Source organism: Eremomyces bilateralis (genome assembly GCF_010015585.1).
Source record: "Eremomyces bilateralis CBS 781.70 unplaced genomic scaffold P152scaffold_4, whole genome shotgun sequence".
NCBI lineage: Eukaryota > Fungi > Ascomycota > Dothideomycetes > Eremomycetales > Eremomycetaceae > Eremomyces > Eremomyces bilateralis.
Genome location: NW_022985070.1, coordinates 178308 through 200092, shown reverse-complemented (window position 1 = coordinate 200092; position 21785 = coordinate 178308). Strand labels below are relative to the sequence as shown.

General features: G+C 51.8%; 9 protein-coding genes across 9 annotated transcripts; 4 read left to right on the top strand and 5 right to left on the bottom strand.

The window, feature by feature from the left end:
• Positions 1-834: 834 nt before the first annotated feature.
• P152DRAFT_231755 (uncharacterized protein) lies at positions 835-1497 on the bottom strand. Its single transcript, XM_033674563.1, has 2 exons — positions 1357-1497; positions 835-1310 (listed from the first exon to the last, which is right to left on the bottom strand). The coding sequence occupies exons 1-2, from the start codon at positions 1399-1401 to the stop codon at positions 1002-1004; spliced, it is 354 nt and encodes a 117-aa protein (XP_033536389.1). The 5' UTR covers positions 1402-1497; the 3' UTR covers positions 835-1001.
• Positions 1343-2110, top strand: P152DRAFT_498345 (uncharacterized protein). Its single transcript, XM_033682284.1, has one exon. The coding sequence runs from the start codon at positions 1595-1597 to the stop codon at positions 1922-1924; it is 330 nt and encodes a 109-aa protein (XP_033536388.1). The 5' UTR covers positions 1343-1594; the 3' UTR covers positions 1925-2110.
• A 141-nt stretch (positions 2111-2251) lies between these two features.
• On the top strand, positions 2252-4931 carry P152DRAFT_455790 (4-coumarate-CoA ligase). The gene is made up of 4 exons (XM_033678868.1): positions 2252-3017; positions 3101-3368; positions 3425-4258; positions 4328-4931. The coding sequence occupies exons 1-4, from the start codon at positions 2699-2701 to the stop codon at positions 4578-4580; spliced, it is 1674 nt and encodes a 557-aa protein (XP_033536387.1). The 5' UTR covers positions 2252-2698; the 3' UTR covers positions 4581-4931.
• A 55-nt stretch (positions 4932-4986) lies between these two features.
• On the top strand, positions 4987-6651 carry P152DRAFT_505755 (NAD(P)-binding protein). The gene is made up of 2 exons (XM_033682450.1): positions 4987-5241; positions 5297-6651. Exons 1-2 carry the CDS (start codon positions 5168-5170, stop codon positions 6252-6254), a joined length of 1032 nt encoding a protein of 343 aa, XP_033536386.1. The 5' UTR covers positions 4987-5167; the 3' UTR covers positions 6255-6651.
• P152DRAFT_411533 (cysteine proteinase) lies at positions 6476-9121 on the bottom strand (the record flags this gene model as incomplete). The annotated part of the gene is made up of 1 exon (XM_033676973.1): positions 6476-9121. A coding segment is annotated over exon 1 (2490 nt), but the record flags the coding sequence as incomplete, so codon positions are not given.
• A 1560-nt stretch (positions 9122-10681) lies between these two features.
• P152DRAFT_479892 (uncharacterized protein) lies at positions 10682-12988 on the top strand (the record flags this gene model as incomplete). Its single annotated transcript, XM_033681737.1, has 2 exons — positions 10682-11428; positions 11480-12988. Exons 1-2 carry the CDS (start codon positions 10721-10723, stop codon positions 12986-12988), a joined length of 2217 nt encoding a protein of 738 aa, XP_033536384.1. The 5' UTR covers positions 10682-10720.
• A 399-nt stretch (positions 12989-13387) lies between these two features.
• On the bottom strand, positions 13388-15785 carry P152DRAFT_447060 (uncharacterized protein; the record flags this gene model as incomplete). The annotated part of the gene is made up of 2 exons (XM_033677963.1): positions 13388-15328; positions 15381-15785. 2 exons carry the CDS (start codon positions 15783-15785, stop codon positions 13388-13390), a joined length of 2346 nt encoding a protein of 781 aa, XP_033536383.1.
• Positions 15786-16721: 936 nt separating this feature from the next.
• On the bottom strand, positions 16722-19076 carry P152DRAFT_455788 (MFS general substrate transporter). The gene is made up of 2 exons (XM_033678867.1): positions 17999-19076; positions 16722-17925 (listed from the first exon to the last, which is right to left on the bottom strand). The coding sequence occupies exons 1-2, from the start codon at positions 18678-18680 to the stop codon at positions 17174-17176; spliced, it is 1434 nt and encodes a 477-aa protein (XP_033536382.1). The 5' UTR covers positions 18681-19076; the 3' UTR covers positions 16722-17173.
• Positions 19077-19306: 230 nt separating this feature from the next.
• Positions 19307-21485, bottom strand: P152DRAFT_411525 (Prephenate dehydrogenase). Its single transcript, XM_033676972.1, has 8 exons — positions 21346-21485; positions 20952-21012; positions 20783-20894; positions 20583-20731; positions 20380-20531; positions 19877-20321; positions 19693-19824; positions 19307-19643 (listed from the first exon to the last, which is right to left on the bottom strand). The coding sequence occupies exons 1-8, from the start codon at positions 21426-21428 to the stop codon at positions 19488-19490; spliced, it is 1290 nt and encodes a 429-aa protein (XP_033536381.1). The 5' UTR covers positions 21429-21485; the 3' UTR covers positions 19307-19487.
• Positions 21486-21785: the final 300 nt, after the last annotated feature.

Here is a 21785-nt window from a genome sequence, read left to right as displayed (position 1 = left end):
GCGATTATCAGTTCACAGAAAATGGGAAGTACACAAGCCTCGAGAGTTGCCGGATCTAAATCATCTGCAACCAAAAAGTTTGTGCCGAAGCAAAAGAAACAGATATTATCTTATACCTAGTTGAAGAAAGGGGAATGGGGGGTAATTTCCCTGATTAATATGTCTCACGCGTTCACGAAGGCCTACAGTCCTTTATTCCATTATTAGATTATGTTTGTAACGAGTCGAAGCGGACGAACTTGTCACCTTTTCGGACGCATCATGATGGGGATGTCTTAGGTGAATTTTTTCTTATAGCCTGACGATGGGACTCCGGTTTGGGAAATCGATTAAGGAATAAGAACGTATCAATAGAATCGGACTGATCGAGTCTGATAAAGCTGATCGTGGCCTAATTAGGATCCTCTTGCTATTTCAGAGATACGATGGATAGTAAGGAGCCTCCGGACTTCGCGTTCCTCAAGTTATGGTATGTTTTGAGCTGGTACTTATGGTAGGTCAATCGATCACTACGTTGCTTGCTATCGTACATCGCCAATTTAGCAGTCTCTTCCCATCATCATCTGTACGATGCTTGGTCTTTTCCTTTGAGCATTTCTCTTTCGAATTCATCCCTGTTTTCGTTGGCATATGGCGACTTCATGCAGTAATTGAATGGAGAGGCTGAGTTCAAAAAGTCTGTCCGGTCTTCCTGTAGGAAGATGCTCCACTCGTACTCCTCCATAATGTCATTGACATCACCCTTATTCGGGAAGTTCTCCCAATCATGCTCATCAGTAAACTCGACCTAATCAAAACCCACCACAACAACCTGCGGATCTAAAAAAAATTATCCGATTTCAGGTCTACATGGCTCACCCTCGACTCGTAGATAGAGCGGACTACATCAGTTATTTTCGCCCTTAACCCCCCATCTCTAAAGCAGTCATCTATTATGCATTCATAAAATGTTCGGCCGTGGACCTCCGAAAGGACCACGGCAGGTTTTCCGCCATAAAGTCCTACGCCATATAAACGTAGTACCAGATGTCCTTGCAAGTCCATAGCCGCTCGTATGCAAGCAACTCGTTTTCGAAAAGTATGTTCCTATTATTCTTTTTCTGCTCTATAATTACAATCCCAGGAAGGCACCACCACTGAGGCCAATGCTCAATAAGCCACATCCGAATTGTCTGCGGAAGACATGGCAGGAGACCGTACAGGATCGTACGGCAAGCAGAGCATTTAAATGCTAAGCGAAAGGCAGTTCGACGATCATCGAGACGCTCGGAAGATGATGCGGAAATCCGATGCGACCCTAGGTAAAAGTGCTTCGAAGGTTAGGATCACGCTTCCAATGGAATGGGTAAGGTTTACCGTTGAGGCTATCAGTGGGCCATCGTCGAACTCGTCCACAGGCATCCCCGAAACGCAAACGACAGAATTAGGGATGTAAGTAAGATAGGATAGAAAAGAAGAGAGACCGTTTTACATATTAGGGATCATGTTTGTTCGATTGTATTGACCACTGTTTGCTACCAACGTAGAATAAGAAACTGGTATAACGCGATCATTCCCAGCAAGTGGTATCTGACCTCTCAAACCCAGCCCCTGAATGGATTCAGGTTCCTCCGTCCTGTTATTCCACCATCGTCAGATTTTGACAGAGGCGGAAGCGTGCGAGATTTGGAGAAAGCATCGGCATCCCAATATTGCACAATACCTAGTCAGTGTTGTTCGGGACGGTCGGATCATAAGGCTTGGTTCGGTCAAAGATCCGACGACTCTCTCGCAGATGTTAAATGATGGGATGTCGTTTAACAGGAGTGCTTGTCTGCAGGGGATTCAGGCTGGTACAAGTCATATGCATAATTTGGGACTTGGTCATAACGATTTTCGACCCATCAAACATCGTGATAGATGGAGATACTCCGGCAATTATTGACTTTGATTCATGAAAGCGAGGAGGGTACGAACTGGGTTCGAAAGTCGGTTTCCATGGGTGGGCTCTGGATGGTGAAAAACACGCGACGCGAGAGAATGATCTTTACAGCCCGTCTAAGATACAACAGGCCCAGACCAAAGTGAGTTGATTCCAGGTGGTTCGAAAAAGGAAAGACCTCATGAGAAGTCGAAGCATCAAAGTCGCTCTGGTCAGACGGCACGTCTATGGTATGTACCAAATCCACGTGATGCATCCAACCATTTTCTCACCTCCTGTCCCTTCACTATTTCTGGCGCATGGGCCTCGCAGAGAGGCCTGACGGGCGTATGAATCTCTCTCTCACTATTTCTGGCGGAGCCAGAAAAGCGCACATGTTAAGGTACATACAGCAAGATAAGGTAAGTATAATTCTGGCATTTTCTTTTTTACCCAAGTTTATGTTCAAGCGATGTTTAAAACATGCTTTGGCTCTGCTAAACCGATCCGCGTGTGCCCCTCCCACCGCTAGGACCTAAGCTCGGTTCTATGTAACTCGGATAGACCGATTGCTCGACGCGATGCGGAGTTCCGCAATACCGAATACCTCTGACGTCGGCATCGCACTCGCGATGTCGTTTTAAGCTCTTCGTGTGGCAGTAGCAGTGGTATTCCATGGCCGATACCAAATCCATGACTTTTAGACCCTTCTGATATTCCGATCGAATGTGCTAACCGCCAGTGTTGTCCTCTCCTATAATATATAAGAAGGATTATCATGATTAGACGATAGCAGCCATGCCTCAAAGATCTCAATATAACATCGACATACCATCGACGAACATCCTTTCCTATTTATTTCCGGAAAACTCCATCCCTTCCGAAAAGCCACTATGGATCGACTCCGTCAACCCCAATTCAAAGTCCTTGTCGCCAAAGCAGCTCCGTTACTGGTGTAAGCGAGTCGGCCATGGCCTGCGATCGCGCTATGGACTTCAAGATGGCGATCTCGTGCTTATGCTGTCAAATAACCATATCTTTATCCCCGTGGCATACTTGGGGGTCGCTGGCGCTGGGTTGATCTTTAGTGGATGCAACCCGTCCTACACCACAAGAGGTACCTTATTTTCATGACGCCAACTTGTCCAGTTCTTGTTGTCAGTGTTTCAGTGTTAACATACGGGCTTGCTCTATTAAAAGAGATTGCCAGGCAGATTACTGATAGCTGCTGCAAAATCATCCTGGTCGAGCCTGGCCTCTCAGGCGTTGCGCTTGAAGCAGCTCAAGCGGCATCATTTCCGACTAAGAACATCCTTCTTTTCTCCGATGCGCCTTGTGACTCCCAAAGTGGGCTCCTAGACTGGCAGACGGCATTGCCAGACACACGAGAAGCTCAATCATGGCGATGGCCTCCTTTGACGGGGAAATGTTCTGCCGACACTGTTGCAGTCCTGAACTATTCATCAGGGTAAGTTTGTTTCCTAGCACGGAAACAAGGCACTCTTTATTGATACGGAGAGATAGAACCACCGGCCTTCCAAAAGGTGTGATGATTAGTCACCGAAATCTCATAGCCAATGTCGAACAGTCGATATTCATGCGGAACCTCCCGGAATCTTCAACAGCAGGACAACAGGATGAACGCTGGTTGGGATTCTTACCACTGTATCATGCCTATGGTCAACTCTGGACAATCCTAGCCGCTTGTCGAATGCAGACACCGTGCTACATGATGTCCAAATTCGACCTCATGGCCTTCTTGTCTAACATCCAGAAGTACCGAATCACACATTTGCAGACAGCACCTCCTGTTATAGTTATGCTAGCAAAGCGGCCAGAATGCAACTCTTTCGATCTCAGCTCGTTACGGAACATAGTGTCCGGAGCAGCGCCCTTAGCAAATACGCTGCAAAATGAAGTATCGGATAAATACAACCTGAGGATCGTCCAGACATATGGCATGACCGAGCTCACCTGCTCGACCCTCCACGTACCGGGTAACTTGGACGACCGAAGCGGAAGTGTTGGCCTTATCGACCCCAATGATGAGGTGAAACTGCTGGATAACCAGGGGCGCGAAGTCGCCATGGGTGAAAGAGGAGAAGTGTGGGTTCGTGGACCAAACGTGTGCATGGGATATTGGCGCAATCCCACGGCGAATGCCGAGACATTCGATTCCGACGGGTTCTTGAGAACCGGAGATGTGGCCGTACGAGACGACCGAGGGTGGTACTGGATTGTTGATCGGATCAAGGAGTTGATCAAGGTGAAGGGCTTTCAGGTTGCTCCAGCGGAGCTTGAAGCCGTACTGCTTGAACATCCTGGCGTTGCGGATGCGGCTGTCGTTGGACTTAAGGGGTAAGTGCCTACAAAACATGTCCTCGGCTGCATTGTCCATGCAACATATCGGCTAACAATATGGTACAGAGAACACGAAGAGCAGCCCATGGCATACGTTACCCTAAAGACAGAAGCGCTGGGAAAATTGTCCGAGACAGCGCTACGAGAATGGGTGAACGCAAAGGTTGCAAGACACAAGCATCTCACCGGAGGTGTCTACTTTGTCGATATAATTCCAAAATCACCAAGCGGAAAGATACAGCGTATGACAATGCGAACCTGGGCTGCTGAAAAGGCAAAGGAGATGGCCGGTACGCCTGCGGTAAAAGCGAAGCTGTAGAGACATGAATGCGGGACCATCAATCGGGGAAGCACCGTTGTTAATCCATTCGGCGCAAGTCTCTAGCCCTGAGCCCAGGAAGAATTGACCATAGAGCGAAATCTAAGCTGGGACAATGTCCCACCTCCTATGGCTTGAGACCCAACCTTATGTCGGACTTGAATGGAGTTAAAGCTGGTAGTAATTCCATAACAAATGTGACTCGATTGCTACAGCTATCCATGTATCGCCAGATATTTAGTTCATGGAGCGGAATTTGCAATGATGGCATCGAGAAGACTGATAGTAGTTAGCAGCGCTGGGCGGCGATAATGGACTTAATAGCGGTTATCGCCATTCCCCGCACTGGAATGAGGATGAGTGACGTGACCGCTAGAGGAACACTTCGATCCGCATTTCGTACGAACGTACCCGTATCAGTATCCGATTGCGCCATTGAACACGATTCAAACAATAAATAGATGGTACTTCCTCAATTTAAGTTCTATTAACAAAAGCCTATATTCCTTTAAATACCAAGCCGCAGAACCCATACCCTCAAACATTTAGCAATACCATCACACGCTTTGGCGACCCAGAAATTCAACATGGCTCGAGTTTTGCTAACTGGCGGAAGCGGGTTTATCGCTGCCTATTTGCTAGACCAACTTCTTGAGAAGGGGTATGCCTGATGTATGCCATTGTTTTACAACTACTTCGTACTGACATGCGAATAGATACTCAATTGTCACCACAGTGCGTAGCTCGGAGAAAGGCGAGAAAATCCTTAAAGAGCATGCCAAGTACGGCAAGGACAAGCTAGATTATGTCATTGTTGAAGATATTGCCGCCGAAAATGCGTTCGACACAGCCGTGAAATCAGATCCGCCATTTGAGGCGGTGTTTCACACGGCCAGTCCGTTCCACTACGATGTTACGGACGTCCAGAAGGAGCTCTTGGATCCTGCCATCAAGGGAACCACCGGAATCCTGAAGTCCGTCAAGGCGTATGCTCCGACGGTCAAGAGGATTGTCATAACATCATCTTTTGCATCGCTCATCGACCGCTCAAAGGGCGCTTGGCCGGAGCATACCTACTCTGAAGCGGACTGGTGTCCATTGACCCTGGAAGAGGCGCTATCTAACCCCACACCAGGCTACACCGCCTCAAAAACATTTGCCGAAAAGGCAGCTTGGGCGTTCCTGGAGAACGAGAAGCCGAACTTCGACATCGTAACGATCAACCCGCCGGCTGTTCTCGGGCCCGTTGCACCATGGATGAACTCTCTCGCCGCCACCAACACGTCCAACCAGCGCATCCTCAATTTCATCCAAGGCCAAGCCAAAGACGAGATTCCGTACTCGGGGGTGTTCTTCTGGGTTGATGTCCGAGACGTCGCCACCGCGCACGTCCAAGCCCTGGAAGTAGCGGAGGCGGGCAAGAAGCCCGGTCGGTTCTTCACCACGGCTGGGCACTTCTCGAACAAGGAGATCGTCGAGGTCATCCGGAAGAACTTCCCGGAGTATAAGGATCAGCTGCCGGCACCGGAGGCGAAGGGCCAGGGAGACTACCCCGCAGAAGGGATTTATCAGTATGATAATAGCCGTGTGAGGGAGATTCTCGGGGTTAAGTTCCGATCGCTGGAGGAGAGCGTGGTGGACACAGTCAAGTCCCTGAAGGCAGTCGGTGCGTAGGTGGACTCGAAGCACGTTTATGACGAAGGACAGAAACGTCGTACATGAGAAGAGTTAATTGATATTGAGACCTGAGTAGCAGGAACTGTATCTGAGTAGAGATGTCAAACGACGCCATCTGCTGTGCATAAATGAAGATAAACGCTGTTCCGCCATGAGCAAACCACTCTGTGGCTTGTCGTCACTCAAACCACCAACTTGGCGTCAGGGTTCTGACCAGTTGCAACGTCACCACTGCCTTTGTGAGCAATAACCTTCACCGTGCTCTCCGAGTTCTTAGTATGGACTCTCAATCCGATCACACAGACTGCATTCCATGGCTCCTCAAACTCATCATCACCAGCCGGTTTCTCTGCATCGCCAGCCGGTTTCTCTGCATCACTAGCTGGTTCCTCTGCGTCACCAACCGGTTCCTCTGCATCCTCATTTACTGTAGGATCCGCTTTGTCGCCTTGATCATTAGCTCCACTCTGTCTTTCCATCGTCTTTACGAATTTCTTAGCAACTGTAGGGCCCTTTGAGACTTCCATGGAAGATATTCGGGTTGAGCTGCCCTTTTGAGTGGGGAACGAATGCGAACGAGAATCAGTGCATCCGGCTTTGACTTTCGCCTCTGAATCGCCCGATTTCGTGCCATTCTTTCGGCTCGCTGAGCTTGCACTGCCATGTTTCTCGGAGGCAGAATTAGTCTCTTTCTCGTCAACTGTGACTTTGGGCCTTCGGGCAATGTCGGCCGTCATCGAATTTTCGAGGTTCACTTTGCGGACCGGTTTTTCCTTGGTATTGTCAGTCGTTGCGCCTTCTTTCGTCAATGTCGCCTCTTCAGCTCTGAGACCCAAAGCCTCCGAGACCTGCGCTTGGTTCAGGCCCTTTGCGTAAGCTACGTCGTGATTGATCCCTAGCTGCCTCAATTTGGATGGATTTTTCCCCGCATACTTCCTGACCACGTCTTCAACAGCCATATAATCAGATACCTTTGCAGCAGCGATGCAAGGGATGACTTCGTAGGTACCTGGCTCGAGTTGAAGCTCAACACTCACAGATCGGAATTCGTCGTCTACCGTGCGTACATGGACCAACTGCTCTTGACTGTCAACGTTTTTGAGGATGAATTGAAGTCCGAACTTGTATTGACCCCCCAGTGATTTGTAGTATCGGGAATCGGGTCGTGAAAGGACGATTACCACCGGCCCAGCTTCCTCGATCGTGATTTCGTACTTTGTTTTGAGGAATCCGGTCATCCACGACACGCTGACTGATGTCCACTTCTGCGTGACGTGCCACTCCTTTCCGAAGATGCGGGTGCGCTCGATCGCTCTGAATCGCTTCAAAAGGTCTTCGTACGAAATCCAGAAAATCCCGTCGTCTTTAAACTCATGCTCGAGCTTTTGCATCCAGTGCAAGTTCCATTCTTTGGAACCATCGCTCCATGCGCCATCCCACTCGCCGCTCCCGTCATGGCTTCGATGGCCCCACGGGTTGCGGACTTTGACGAGACGGAACACTTCGCCATCGTCGGACGTTTCTTCCGTTGCGCGTAGGATGGAATAACCGTGGCAGGTTGGTATTCCTCTTGAATGGTCCTGTTCCGGGGTTGGACTCGAGGACGACACGGTGAAGACGAACTCCTTGTTCGGATTGAGCATTTCCTTCCAGAGTCGCTCTTTTCGAAGAATTTTGCTGGTGAAAATGAAGGTAGTAACACCCCCAGTCAGGTCTTCAACGCCTTCGCCACAACATCCACCATCGATTGCCTCGTAGTCTCCATGGACCTTCGCATAAGCTTTCTCTAGCAACGGAAGCCATGTAACATTCTCATCCACAGATTTGGCAAATTTCAATGCCTCCGAGCCAGTCTGGAGCCAGTTCTTGTACCGCTTCTCTAGCTTCCCACCGGCATCGTAATCATTTGACGAATAGTCGGCGTGGCTGAGGTAAAGATTGTCATCCACCACTGTCCAGATCCACTCGCCGTCTTTGTAAAATACAAAGCCGTAAACACCGCATTCCTCGTCGTGCTCAATGAAAACCTTGTCGATGAGTCCGTTGACACAGAGAGTGGCGACTGCAGCAAGCCACCAACAGTCACCCAGGCGGCCTTGTTGGACATCCATATTGGAGAATTCTCCGCGCTTGAACTGCGGTTTCTCAAATATGTAATCGATCCTGTGGACGCTCTCTGGTTTGTCTAGAGAGTCCGATTCTCGGACGAGGCCCTTTCGCGACGCCTTTACGTCTCGAGGCCCAAGAGTAGGATTGGACCCAAGGATTCCAGTTCCCAGTCGAGAGGACAGGCCCCTCTCCAAGGAAGTGGAGGCGACCTTCGTCTCTTCAGTTTCGGCTTTCCCGCCATTGAATTCAGGGTTATGAAGCAGACCATAAAGGTAGTTGTGGCGCGCCTCAGCAAAGTCGTCCTCGATGTCAAACTCGGCATCGGTGAACTTCTCGTTGGTGCGTTCGCATTCTCGGACTATGCTTCTCACGCGCGCTCTGCATGCTGCGGCTGCTTCTTCATAGCTCTCCACGGCATTTCGACTGGACGATGCCCCATATGGCGATGTCTCGGGCGGTAGTAGGTCGGCATATAGGGTAGGAGGGAAAATGCAGTGTGCTGTGGATGGTGTCTGCGAAAGGAATCTGGACCAAAACAAGGTTATTGCCTCTTGTGGCGGCATTCGAGGGTACTTATGGCGTGGCTGTTCATCTGCCATTGTGTCGGTGACTGCGGCAATCTAAGACCAATCTGGAATTTTATCGGCAGAAAGCAAAAATGTATGAACTTGGAGATCGAACGAAGTTGACTAGGAAGAACAATTGCAATAATGCAGAAGCTAAATAACTGAATTTGATGCAAATATCAGCCTGAACTCTCTTCACCACTGTGATTTGCTGTGCCCAGCTATTCAATGCTTTACAACGAACACTACTAGGTGGATTCACCTTGAAACCAGCAATACCTTATATAGTTATCTTCGGAGAGAAAGCGAGGTCAGCTGGAGTATCAATCGAGCTGAACAACTGAACAAAACTGTGGAAATGGGGCGCTTGACTCAAAATGTGTGACATATATGCGCCACTTGCTTTAGTGGTCTGACATCTGATCTAAGCGTTCGATTCGTCTAACCTGGTGCATCGCCAAAGCCATGCCCAGCACGCCAGGTACCTAGGGAGAAGAAGGCGTAGGCCGTGTTTTGGCGTGTGGGATTCTGACGCTCATTTAAAACGAGCCTCTGATCTGTCCTAGTTTCGAGACGTAGTGTCAACGGATGCTGGGAATACCGAATTCATCGGTGCAGCCATTTCAACATCATGCTGTCCCCATCCTGGCAGTAGTAGAGAAGTTGAAAAGGCAAGGTGAATAGCCGCTGTGGATAGGGGCTCCATCACGTATGACAGACAGGACTACGGAATGACAAACGGGGCAGCTCGGAGCATTTCAACCACCTTTGGGCTTGGAAACTGGGATGATGTTCTATCCAGGTAAGACTGAGCCCTTCCAGCCTCCAGGATCCCGTCTCTCAGAGTCACACTTGCTGACTTGCATAACTGTGAGGCTGAAGGCCTGAAGCAAAACACGATGCGAACAGGCCTCATTTGAGTCCTTGCGTCAACGGTAATCAATCGACTATCGAGCACTGTGGCTCGAATGACCAATAATGACTGCCGTTTCACTACGCTTTTGCTGCCGGGAACTAAGTCAGGAATCGGAGTAACTAACTAGTTAACCGAGTTAAGTTAGATGTATCAAAATGGAGGGAATGTTGGCTAGGGGTGTGTAAAATGGGTATTATGAGCATGTTACCGTAACATAGCCTCCAGTAATGAAAAGTAGCCAATTTTATCGTAAAATACGTATTATGCGCTAAACCTAGTACGGCCTAGGGTTTATCGGAAAAAAGATCTTCCACTGCCGGCTGAACTCAAAGCCGCAACAGGCCATTTGCGCTAAGATCTTATACAATTTGTATGTAAAGTGGGCCCGGTAAGGTAGAATCTATTTTACGCCAAGACCCGTAATTACCGGCAAATCTATTTTACAACATCTTACATTACACACCCCTAATGTTGGCGGAACCCCCTGTCCAACGGTTGGCGTCTTTGCTCCAGCCTCAATCTCAGAGGGAATGTCTCCGGGAATGTCTGCGGTCTGGCATCCATCGAACTTCGGGAAAGCTGAATATCGTGGCACGAATGAATAAATACATTCGAGGTATTGACTCCATAATCCGTACAATGCTAAACTCTTAGGAATCTGTAATGCTGTGAAATTTGAGAGTCGACAGGATTTATATCAGTGCTCAAAATGAAAGTTGAATGTCAGTTGGTCCGAGCGTCAATAGCAACGGCCAGGTCACGTGCCATTGTTTACAAACACCAAACATCTCCTCACAAGGGATCCATCGACAATTTGCGTATCACAAGCCTGCAGAGCATCAGCACAAACGGCTCCTATTATTTCAATTGCCATGGCGACTCCTCTTTCTCCGAGTTCGCAAAGTCATCTCAATTCTCGACTCTTCATCTTAGACTCCACCATGACCTCCACGCCCCAAAAGTCTCACCAAGAGCCTGGAGAGGAGACGTTCCTGGATTGGAAGACTCCAGCTTCATCACCATTCGTCTCAGAGATCGAGCAGGAAAATCGAGATCCGAATACTCTCAACCTGCTCTTCGAACTGAACCCGACAAAACCTCAGTCGAAGAATCCTTCCCCGATCAAGACGGCTCCAGACCTCCAGGACGAAGATATCATTGACTGGAGCGACGAACCGACTCAGAAGCTGTCTACTACGCCGACGGTGACATCCCCGGAAAAGCAGCCCGGTGATCAACTGCTGGAAGAAATGCAAAGATCTGCCGCGATAGATACAGTCGATACGGTTGTTCCATCGTCACGGCGGTCATCGCCCAAAAAGCGCCAACTGGACCAGTTTGAGATCCATTCCGATTCTTCCCAACGCAGCTCAGTCACGACTAGTTCATCGTTTAGCCGTGAGACTAAGCGTCAAGAAACCATTGTCATATCTAACGATATTGACATGACGCTGCCGGACGAGAATGAAGATCCTGCCATAGACGATACCTGCTTCAGCATGTTCTCGGAAATCCCGAACACGGACATGACTGCTTTCGCTAAACTAGGCCAAAGCCCTACGAAGACATTCTCCATCCAGGTAAGAACTTTCTAGAGCATGACCCAATTCACTATACTGATACAGACTCAGACTCAGACTCCTCGTGCTCTCAACTTCATGACGCCGAGCACTTCTCGCCGTACCCGCCCTTCAGATCTCAGCTCCCCTTCGCCCACCCCCCGCCAACGGGACATCTCCATGCACGTCTCCTCCGAAGATACCACCAACCTTCTTCTCGACTTCACTCAACAATTCGAAGCCTTCTCCAAAAGCTCCATGCGCACTCCCACCGGACACGGCTCACCAACTAAGACCGAGCCCCATCTCCTCTCATACATCAACCAGCAGCGCTCCCCCCAGAAACCCTCCGTAGCACCACCAAACGCCACTCCTAGTAAATCGACGCTTCTGAACCTCCTGGACTTCGAGTTACCCCCCGCACCCACCCCACGCTCCATCCCTACTATCACCGTCCGTGAGCTCGAATCCCTCAAATCCACCTACCAATCCCAAATCAGCAGCCTCACCGCCTCACTCTCTGGCCGTGACGCCGAAGTCTCCTCGCTCAAACGCGCGGTGGCCGACGCGGAGCGCCGTGTCGGCGAAGCCGCCGAGTCGCTGCGGGACGAGCGAGGGGCGCGTGAGCACGTCGAACAGGAGAAGGAGGCGTGGGAGCGGAAGCGTGAGGAGGTGGAGAGCGTGCTGCGGAGCGTGCGGGATGAGGTGATGAAAGCGGAGAAGGAGCGGGAAGAGATAGAGAAGCGAGTGGAGGAAGCAGAGACACGAGCAACGGAGGCAGAGCAGCGTGCGGTGGAGGCGGCGAAGAAAGTGACGGTCGTGGCGCCGGTAGAAGGGAATAAGGAGGGAGGAGAAAAAGGCCTGTTTACCGCAGAGCAGGTGCAGCGGCAGATCGACGAGAAGGTCCACGCGCTCTCCGCCGAGCTACACGCGATTTACAAAAAGAAACACATTACCAAAGTCGCTGGCCTTAAGAAAGGCTTCGAGGAAAAATCCAAGAAGCTCACCGACGACCTCCACCAGCAAGTCGCCCACCTCACCCACCAAGTCGAAGACCTCCAATCCTCCAAAGACGCCACCCTCTCCGGCCCCATCGCCCTACCCTCCGGCGCCATCCCCGCCTCCGAGCTCGCCTCCCTCCGCGCTGCCGACCTCTCCCGTCTCGAGTCCCAGCAAACTGAACTCGAAGCCACCCGCGCCAGCCTCGCAGGCCTCACCCAGGAGCTGCGCACCTTGCGCACCGCGCAGGACGCGCTGCATGCGGACCTCGAGCAGGAACGCATTGAGAAAGGCGAGCTGGTTGCCGCCGTCGACGAGTTGTTGGCGCTGCAGACCGAGGTCGGGCCCGTCGAGGCCGTGGAGGATTTTCGGAAGAGTATTGCGCGGCCGAGTGGGTTGAGGGGACCTGGATTTGGGGCCAAGGGGCAGGGAGGGGAAAAATCGAGGATTGGGAGGATTGGGGTGCCCGCAGCGCCGGTGGCGACGGCGGCGCCTGGGTTGGTGAGGAGTGTGAGTGGCGGGAAGAGTCGGATGATGAGTCAGTTGGAGAGGATGGGGAGTGGGAGGATGGGGGAGCGGTAATGGCCTTCTGAATGCAAGTATCCTATGTCTTGGAAAGCCGGGCGTTGAGGGATTTGGCGGGTTTCGGAGTCTGAGAATGGGAGTCTAGTTAGTATCATTGTGGATTTGGACGGTATAGATCCATCGATCACTCGGGGACGACAAGATCGGCGACCGGGTTTTCGCCCATGGGAAATAAACGCCTTGTCTATATCTGATTTAGTGATGAGACACCTGGTCTATACCGTTGATTTCGTATGCTCCGTAACACATAATGAAGCCTCCTTCGCGGCAATGAGAATGCCCGACTCCGATCATATAACACATCTAAAAACGAACCCACCCAGCAATGCAGCCTAATTGGAAAGTCGGCCTGACATGTCCCTTGGCGACTACGAAGGATCGCCTTGCATCCAAACCCTACACCATCGATGTCTTCACCTCCTCCCCATTCCCCTCTCCCACAGCACCATCTTCTCCCCTCCCCTCCCCTTCCACCCTTCCCTCCGCCTCATCTCCCACCTCCTCACCACGCGCATCCGCCTCTGCACCCTCTAACATCCCCTGATGCGACGCTAGCAAGCTCGGCTGCGGGATATGGACGTCGCCGAGGTGGTTGTGCGCAGCAAGCGTCGCGCGCGACTGCTCTAGATGCGCTTGCGGGCCGCTGGACAACGCGGCGAGGTCGTGGGCCGAAGAGGACGTGGCGCTCTCGACGCTGATGCTTCGCGATGGATCGCCTCCGACGGGCGCCTTTCCCTTGCCGGGAAGCGTGGCGCTGGGGATGGTGGTTCCCGAGGCGGAGGGGGCGGAGGGGGCCGAGGCGAGGTCGGAGGCGGTGCTGGCGTTGTGGACGGGGGTGGCATATAGGTTCACAGAGGAGGAGGAACCGCCGGAGGATTTGCGGGATTTCTTCTCCTCCTTCTTGCGTCGCTTCTCTTCTTTCTTGGCGTCTTTCTCGCGCTCTTTCTCTTCTTTCTTCTTGCGCTCTTCTTCGGCTTGAAGTGAGAGGCGGATGGCTTCCATCATCATGAGCTCTTCAATGTCTTCGATGCGAGCGCGGCGGGAGGTGTTTCGCGGCGGGGGGAGATCAGACGCGCCGCCTGGGGTGTTTGATTGGGCCATTGGTACGTTAGGTACGGTCAGAATAGAAGCGGTGTGACAGCGTGAAGACTTACCATCACCATGTCTCGGTGTCCCAGAGCCGCTTCCCCCAGTTCCACTCCCAGGACTTTGATCGCCAAGTCCCTGTCCATTGCCACCGAACAAGGGCCTTCTACTACGCCGGCCAAATGTGCCCCGACCATCACTGCCACCAACATTTCCCAGAACGTAAGCAGCATTGTGAAGAGCAGTAGCCGCAGCAGCGCGTCGTAACGCTTGCGCACGGGCATCGGACAGCTTTTTCGCCCAGTCGGGTCGCACGCGGTCCGTCGTGATGACCTGAGGCGCCGACGCAGAAAGCGAAGTGGTTCGTCGCCGGTTCTGTGAACTGGATCCTCCCGGTGACGTCAGACCTTGCGAGTTCAAGGAACTGGACGAAGACATGGCAGAGGCGGCGGAGGCGAGCGGGTTCCCAGGGGCACCAGGATTGGCATACGCTAGGCCTCGTCGGAAAGGTGGCGGGTCGAAGGTTACACCGAATTCCGGCATTTTGCAGAACGGGCAGGTTGACGGTTCGGAAACGAGCTGATAGTCTTCGTTTGCGGCGGCGGCGGCGCTGCTTTCCGCTTGCTGGGTCGTATTGCTCGGGTCGTCATCGTGGTGTTCGGGAGGGTGAGGGTCAGGCCGTTTGATCTGGACAAAACACTCGGAGCAGATCGGTTGGTCGCAACATCGGGTCTTGTTCAGCCATGGAGGATAGTATAGGAAGCAGATGGGGCATTCGGCAGCATCCTTGTAGAGGAAGGCCTCGACCCGTTGCCCGTTCACGTAAGGTTCTTTCGGTAATTGGATCTCCTGTTGCACCATCTCGGACTGCGAGCTATTTCGGGAGGTGGTTAGAACCGCGAGAGTCTTGGCTCTGCCCCTAAAGAATGGTGAGTTTGTTGACGCTGGTGGCGATCCGAAGGGTGAGGGAGGGGAGGGCAAGGAGAAGGCGGGATGTGAGGGAGCAAGGTTTGTCTCTGAGCTGTGGGATGGGGATCGTCCGGTGATGGGAATGGTGAGGCTATTGATGTTGGTGTCGGATTGTCGTGGGCTAGTGTCATGTACTGACGTCCGTCGCGAACCATCTTCCTCAGGAATCTCATCGGCAGCAGGTATGGGTAGTCCCTTTGCTGCAGCGACCAGTTGATGTTCGGTCCATGAGTCTTCATGATTGTTGAGCCCTCGCCAGAAAGGTGCAATCCGTCGTTCGATCTACAACATCCTGTCAGTTTGTGTCTCGTCACCACGCATAGCCCATACTCACCATCAACTGCCGCACAATCGGTTTACTGAAATCCTCGGGACCTGTATACACGCCCACCGTTACCAAATACCCACCGTCAACCCCTTCTTCCCTCATGCTCCGTTCACGCTCCTTCAACCTCGCGGCCCGCTCCTTCTCCAACTTCCGTGCCTCTCTCTCCGCCTTCGTCTCCCGTCGAGCCTCCGGCGCCGACGGGTCCACATCGGCATTGCCGCGTAGTCCTAGGAACAAATCATGCCGACTCCGTCGCCCGCCGCTCGATGTATGTGTGTAGACCCCGCCCGAGGAGGATACTTGGGATGAGCTCGCCGGTGCGCCGGATGCGGTCGGAGAGTGAGAATGACCGGAAGGATTGTGTCTACTTGATCCCGGCGGCCGTGCTTCTTTCGTGTTGCTATTACCCATTGTGATGTGGATGGGTTAGCTTCGATCAGCGACCGTGGGAACAGGGTGGATGGCGCGAGGACCAGAGTGCGGAGGAGAAGGATGTAATCTATCTCGTGAGGTCCAGGATGAGCCCCAGGCGGAGCGTGATCGGCAGATAGGAAAACCAGGTGGATGATAAGATGGTAGATATCAGAAGAATATGTTGAAATGGGGTGTCGTGTGAGAGGGTGTCACAGGGATAGGCTCATGTAGGAGCAACGGAGACGGCGGTTGGGCAGGTTTTGCGACAGGTATGACGAGGAGTGATACCGCTGATACCGCTGATACCGCTGATACGGTGACGGTGACGGTGACTAGGATGGAAGAGTGGAATCTTTAGTAGCGAGTGTCGGTGGACGGGATTGAGGAGTAGTAAATCGCATGCGAGGAATCCGGGGTCGGAAATGGGTTTGATGATGATGTATTTGCGGTATTAGATGAAGGTGGTAAGGGAGGTATGGATGAGGGGACAGGGTGACAGAGGGAGCACGGAATCCAGTGTACGGTATGCTGTTCATTCAACGAAGTAATTGGTAGGGATCATACTTTGATACGTACCGTAGCTGGTACTTCATGTGTTTGCTCACGTTGGAGCGCTGGTCGAAGAGTGGGAATGAGACATGAGTGGAAGACGTAGAAGACCAACTTCGCCCGATCCGTCCATCGCCCCGCGTTCCATTGATTCTGTTCCCAACTTCCACCCTTCCATCTACCTCAGCCCTTTCAGCTCGACATTCTGGCCCCAACTCCTCAAGAAATCACCTTGCATGATGCAGGATGGATAGAGGTACACGTATCAACTATCCAGATTTCAGGAGTCGCATATTTTCGGCTATCTTGCCTGTAACCACATCCCATCCCATCTTCACGGCACACGATGGTCGGATACAAAATCACTGGTTCCATCTATATACTCGGAAATCAAGTCACCCTCATACCAGTATGTAACCGTAATTATTTACCTGTATTGTATGTCTATGTCCAAGTCATTGTCGCATCAAACCTTCGTCGTCATTTCATTTCAAACACCTACAGATCGGTATATCCCTGGTCTGACAAGGGCGCATCCACGCTCCATGATTACACACACAACGATTACCGATGCTCACTCACTTGAAGAGCTCGTCTCGTCAGCTGACAGTAGCATATAACCGCGCTTTTCTATTCCTCCCACTTCTTCTTCCATTCCTGCAGCGCGCTGGAATCGCCATCCTCGGCGACCGTCGCGAATGCCGAACTCCCTCTTGAGCAGGCCATGCCCTTCAACCGTGTCGACTCGGTGACCGACACATCCGGTTGCAGCGGAGGAGCTTCATCGTTGACCAATATCCGAGCTTCACATCCTTCTTGGATTCTGGATTTGGTTCTCATGCTTTGGTGGTGAGGCCCCACCCAACGTGGGCTACTCGGGCCGTAGCCATAAAGGAAGCGCCAACAATGGTAAGGACACCGCCGAATACCCAGATGTAAGTATACGAGGACGCGGTCAGGATCGCACCGGCAATGGGCATGCCGACGAGCGTTCCGAAGGAGGTAACAGTGAAGCACATGCCCATTCTCGTACCTATCATTCCACGATTCCGTGTAATTTGGACCAGAGCCGCGGGGGACAACGACACAAACGTCCCCGAGAAGAACCCGAAGAGCACGCAGATGACAATGAGGCTGGCCAGATCTCGGCAACCGATCAGGCCGAGCTCCACTACGCCCGTGAGAACCGCACACGGCATGAGAATGTTCAGCGGCCCGGCTTTGTCCGCGACGAAGTTCGGAAGAATCCGGCCGAAGGTCGACGCGGCGTTGATAATGGCCAGGAAATAGAAGGCCAGTTCCTTGTCCGCAATGCCGTGGTAGAGAGAGAAGGACTGCATGTAATAGAATGGGCAGTAGAGACCCATGAAACCGAAAAAGCCTCCGATCACATAATAGACGAAGGGCCGCTCCCTCCACGCAGTCATGTCGTACAGCTTTCTCTTTTCGTCTGGAAGCACGCGAACTCTCATAAAGGTATTCGGCACGATTAATGTCGCCATGGCGATGAATGCGAATATTCGTACTGACCATCCGAATCCCAACTTGGGAATGAGCTTGTTCAAGAGGATCGGATAAATGATGCCACCTGATGATTGTTAGTTCTTGCCGAACCACATTGACTCTGTCGACCGGCATAAAGAGAGGGAAGATGAACGTACCGAAACTACTCCCTGACGCAGCAAGCCCCATGGCAAATGCCAGCTTGGTGGTGAAGTATGTGGACAATATCGCCACGGACGGAACGAACAGACACCCCATCCCCAGCCCCACGCAAATCGCCTGAGCGAGCAACGCCTGCCAATACGTCGTGGCCAAGCTCAGCATCATCATCCCGAACACGATCAACACGCTCCCAATCCGGAGCAGCCACCTAAAGTAGCCGGCATCGTACAGCGGCCCCGTCAGCGCCCCCACCATCAGCAGCAGGAACGCCTGTATCGACCCGATCCACGCGATGGTCGACGGCGTCATACTCTTTAGGAAATCGGTGGTGTAGAACGCCTGGAAGACGCCGAACGAATTGATGATGCCCCAGGTATTAAAAAACAGGAAGAAGCTCCCCGCAACCTGGCACCACGCGCGAAGTCCCCCGTTCGGGATCGTATCGAGGTTGTTGACGGAGTCAATCCGCACCGCCGGCTCACCCGTCACGTCTTCCGGTCCGGTGGACTCCTCATATTCGGCATGCACCACCTGTTCATAGTCCTCCTGCTTCCCTTGCTCTTTCGACCGGCCCAATTGCTTTTCTTCGTCGATGGCCCGCCCCACGGGGAGGCCGTTCCCATTGAGCGTCACATCCGCCGAGCTCGATTTTGCAGCGTACTGCGACTTTTCACTCATCGCCACCGCCAGTTCGAAATTCTCGAATGCCCTGAAGGGGAAATGGATTGGAATTTGGAAGACTTCGGACGGAAGACGGAGATAGCGCGCTTGGCAAGAATGTGGGGAAATGTTGACCGTTCAGTCACTTGTCTGGAACAAATCTCGTCTCGCTCACCCAACTGTGCTTGGCAAAACTAAGCGTGTGCTGCCACAGGTAGACGGTAAAGACAGTAGAGAATCGAATTTCGTTTATGCAACCATAAGTAAGGAGTGGACCGACGCCAGATGATATCCCATCCTGCCTCATTAACCCCGCGTATGTTTGCCGAAATCGTTGCAGCAGGAGGGTTGCGACCCCATACTGGCACGGTAGTACGGTACGTGCAGTGTTGGGCACTGGGCAGGGTATCGAGGCGACATCCCCGGATTTTCCTGCAAAAATGTGCCGTTTTGCCGAAACAGGCCGTGCCGCATACAACTACAGCCTACAATGGGCAGGACATGAAGGATGTTCAGGCCACATGAGATCTGATGGTTGTTGCAGCATGGCAGTGGGGCTGCATGACAATCCAAAAATTCCATGTGCTATAGCGAATCAGATGTGACGATTTGATTTCAAATGGTCATATTAATCGTTTAGGTTGCCGTATTCAGCCAACTCCGACGCCCGAACACTATCAATTTGCCATGTTAAAATCAATGCAATTGCTATTGTTGATAGCGAAGACGATATGCTTCAAAGCATATCATATCATTGATCTATCTTATTCATCGGTGTTGAACTCATGACAAGTTACGGTCGTACGGTAAGCATAGCTATAAGTATCACTCCTTCTCCTTCGTCTTCTCAAGTATTGTCTTGATCATTTCATTTCCCAACTTCGTCGCTTCGGGGAATCGTGGGGAGAAGTACGCCTGTATCGTCTCGAACTTCTCCCGATACACATCCATGTTTCCGAGGAGCACTCGTTGGCTCCAGTCCTGAAAAGCGGTGAGCGACTTGACACAGATTCGGTGCTGAGAAACTTACGCGGGCAGCAAATGTGAACTCAAGGTCGTCCATACGGAACGTGTTGTCCTCAATGGAGGTGTCAATGCACTCCTGAAGCAGCTCTGGATTTCGGAACACATATTCGGTGATCCCCAACCAGAGGCGAAAGAGCTGCGCGCTAATTAGTTATTGAACGAATTTAACGATCTCATCTCCAACTCACCGGCGTCGAGCAAATCATATGATCATACGGCACGATCCCCAACTTCCACCAACAATCCACCATCGCCAACAGCGACAGATGGTTATTCGGCACCTTCTCCGGCGGCAGCTCCCCCAACGAGAACCGATCCAGCACCTCGTCCTTCAGCAACAAGTCCGGGTCGTTCCCTCTCTCCTTGAACACTGCCGCCCCCGCCGCCTTGATCCGGTCGGTCAGTTCCGCTCGTCTTCCGCTGAGCATTAGCTTGAACAGCTCCGTCACCGACGTCGCGTATTGCTGGATCTGGATCTTCGCGGACGGGTTGAGCATTGCGAGCCCGGCGTATACGTGCCATTTGTTGGAGTAGATCCGCAGGGCGACGTTGATCTTGACGTTTTCGATCCCGCCGATGTAGCGGGCGATCTCCCAGGGGAATTGTTGGTTGGCTTGCCAGGCGGCGCCCATGCTGTGACCCCATACGTCAGTGCTTCATATAGAATTGAACTATCAAGTCGAGGACGTACCTGAGGAATGCAGCGTGGGTCACGGCTTGCGTATCCGCTGTGATGCGGTCGTGTTGTTCGGCGGTCAGATGGACCGTCTTCGACTCGAAGCAGGATAGGATGTTCTCGACCAGCTGGGCGCTCTTTTCTGACGCCCGGTGTTTGATTATGACCTAGGAAATGCTAATCAATTGCTGCCATCATGGAATACCACGGACACTTACCAGAGGCTGGCCCTTTGGGTCAACAGCGGGCCCATGGAGCGAGTGGCAGGAGACAATATCGACATCTTTGGGCAGATACGTCTCGAACGCTTCGATTTCGGGAGCTTTGCATGACGTTTGCCCGCCAACAATCGCTCCGACTTTGGTAGCTTCATCAACGTCAGCCTGTATCACACGTCGTGATAGATGGCGCTCCTTACAAGGACCAAATTGCGCAACAACCGCGCCGATGCTCTTGGCTTCGACGCTGTACATGATCCAATCGCTACACCGCGAGACGAGATGACCGCTCTCCATGATATGGACATTTTTCTACAGGATATGTGAATAAATTGATTTCTTCCTTGGCGGGCTACTAGATAATCATACATGTGTCTGGAATTCCTCGCGTAATTCCTCGTACTTCTCTGGGACATCACAAGCATAGACACTAAGGTAGCCTTCGAATCAGCTTCACTGATCACAACTACTTGGAGAGCCTATACATGACCGTTAGCGATCGTTTCGACCTGACTAGCGATGATACGATGTAGGGTGAAGTGAAGGGTCAGACAAAATAATTGTTAAGGTAGCTGAGAATTTTCATCAAAGACAGCGAAGTCGATCAAACCCATGGCCAAAACGGACACGGGTCGAAAGACAATGCCATACTCGAGCCAAATGCGCTCAAGTCATCATACAATGGACGAAAGATAGAAGGAGAAGTGAAACATACCTTCGCTCGGGACACACAGTCCTGAATTCTTCGTCAATAGTAACTTACGTCCATCCGGCTTCGCCTATCCTTCGAGCGTACATCTTCCCCATATCCCCCATCCCGATGATCCCCACCGCGATGTCTGACATGTTGACTGGTCATGCGGTTGGGTCTTGGTGGAAAATTTACGAGCGAGTCATCTTCACCATTACAGGCATGAAATCGAACTTCCAGGCGCCTATACTGGCAAAGTTTATGTCTGAGATGACATGAACGCAAGCAAGAAGATGATTGACCCAGAGAACCAAAGGTAGAAGTAAAGGGTGCCTCGCAACACAAACGAAAACAAGCTTGAATGGAATGTGAAGTTAAAGAAATCCGGAATTTCTGTGAACGCGAGAAAATGTAGATGTGTTGAGGCTCAAGCGCCAACAGCACGTGATTAAGACACTAGCCACATTCGGTTCGCTTCCTCGCCCACCACCAAAACCTCCCCGAACTTTTCG

What these genes read in the sequence shown, in the direction of transcription:
- P152DRAFT_498345 (XM_033682284.1), top strand. Translation starts at nt 1,595, where the DNA reads ATGGATTCAGGTTCCTCCGTCCTGTTATTCCACCATCGTCAGATTTTG.
- P152DRAFT_455790 (XM_033678868.1), top strand. Translation starts at nt 2,699, where the DNA reads ATGCCTCAAAGATCTCAATATAACATCGACATACCATCGACGAACATC. An exon ending in CCCGTCCTACACCACAAGAG is followed by an intron (nt 3,018 to 3,100) that starts GTACCTTATTTT and finishes CTCTATTAAAAG; the next exon opens with AGATTGCCAGGCAGATTACT. An exon ending in GCTGTCGTTGGACTTAAGGG is followed by an intron (nt 4,259 to 4,327) that starts GTAAGTGCCTAC and finishes AATATGGTACAG; the next exon opens with AGAACACGAAGAGCAGCCCA.
- P152DRAFT_505755 (XM_033682450.1), top strand. Translation starts at nt 5,168, where the DNA reads ATGGCTCGAGTTTTGCTAACTGGCGGAAGCGGGTTTATCGCTGCCTAT. An exon ending in GACCAACTTCTTGAGAAGGG is followed by an intron (nt 5,242 to 5,296) that starts GTATGCCTGATG and finishes ACATGCGAATAG; the next exon opens with ATACTCAATTGTCACCACAG.
- P152DRAFT_231755 (XM_033674563.1), bottom strand. Translation starts at nt 1,401, where the DNA reads ATGCCTGTGGACGAGTTCGACGATGGCCCACTGATAGCCTCAACG. An exon ending in GCCCACTGATAGCCTCAACG is followed by an intron (nt 1,311 to 1,356) that starts GTAAACCTTACC and finishes TAACCTTCGAAG; the next exon opens with CACTTTTACCTAGGGTCGCA.
- P152DRAFT_411525 (XM_033676972.1), bottom strand. Translation starts at nt 21,428, where the DNA reads ATGTCAGACATCGCGGTGGGGATCATCGGGATGGGGGATATGGGGAAG. An exon ending in TGTTGCGCAATTTGGTCCTT is followed by an intron (nt 20,732 to 20,782) that starts GTAAGGAGCGCC and finishes ACGTTGATGAAG; the next exon opens with CTACCAAAGTCGGAGCGATT. An exon ending in AGTTCACATTTGCTGCCCGC is followed by an intron (nt 19,644 to 19,692) that starts GTAAGTTTCTCA and finishes ACCGCTTTTCAG; the next exon opens with GACTGGAGCCAACGAGTGCT.
- P152DRAFT_455788 (XM_033678867.1), bottom strand. Translation starts at nt 18,680, where the DNA reads ATGAGTGAAAAGTCGCAGTACGCTGCAAAATCGAGCTCGGCGGATGTG. An exon ending in TGCGTCAGGGAGTAGTTTCG is followed by an intron (nt 17,926 to 17,998) that starts GTACGTTCATCT and finishes AACAATCATCAG; the next exon opens with GTGGCATCATTTATCCGATC.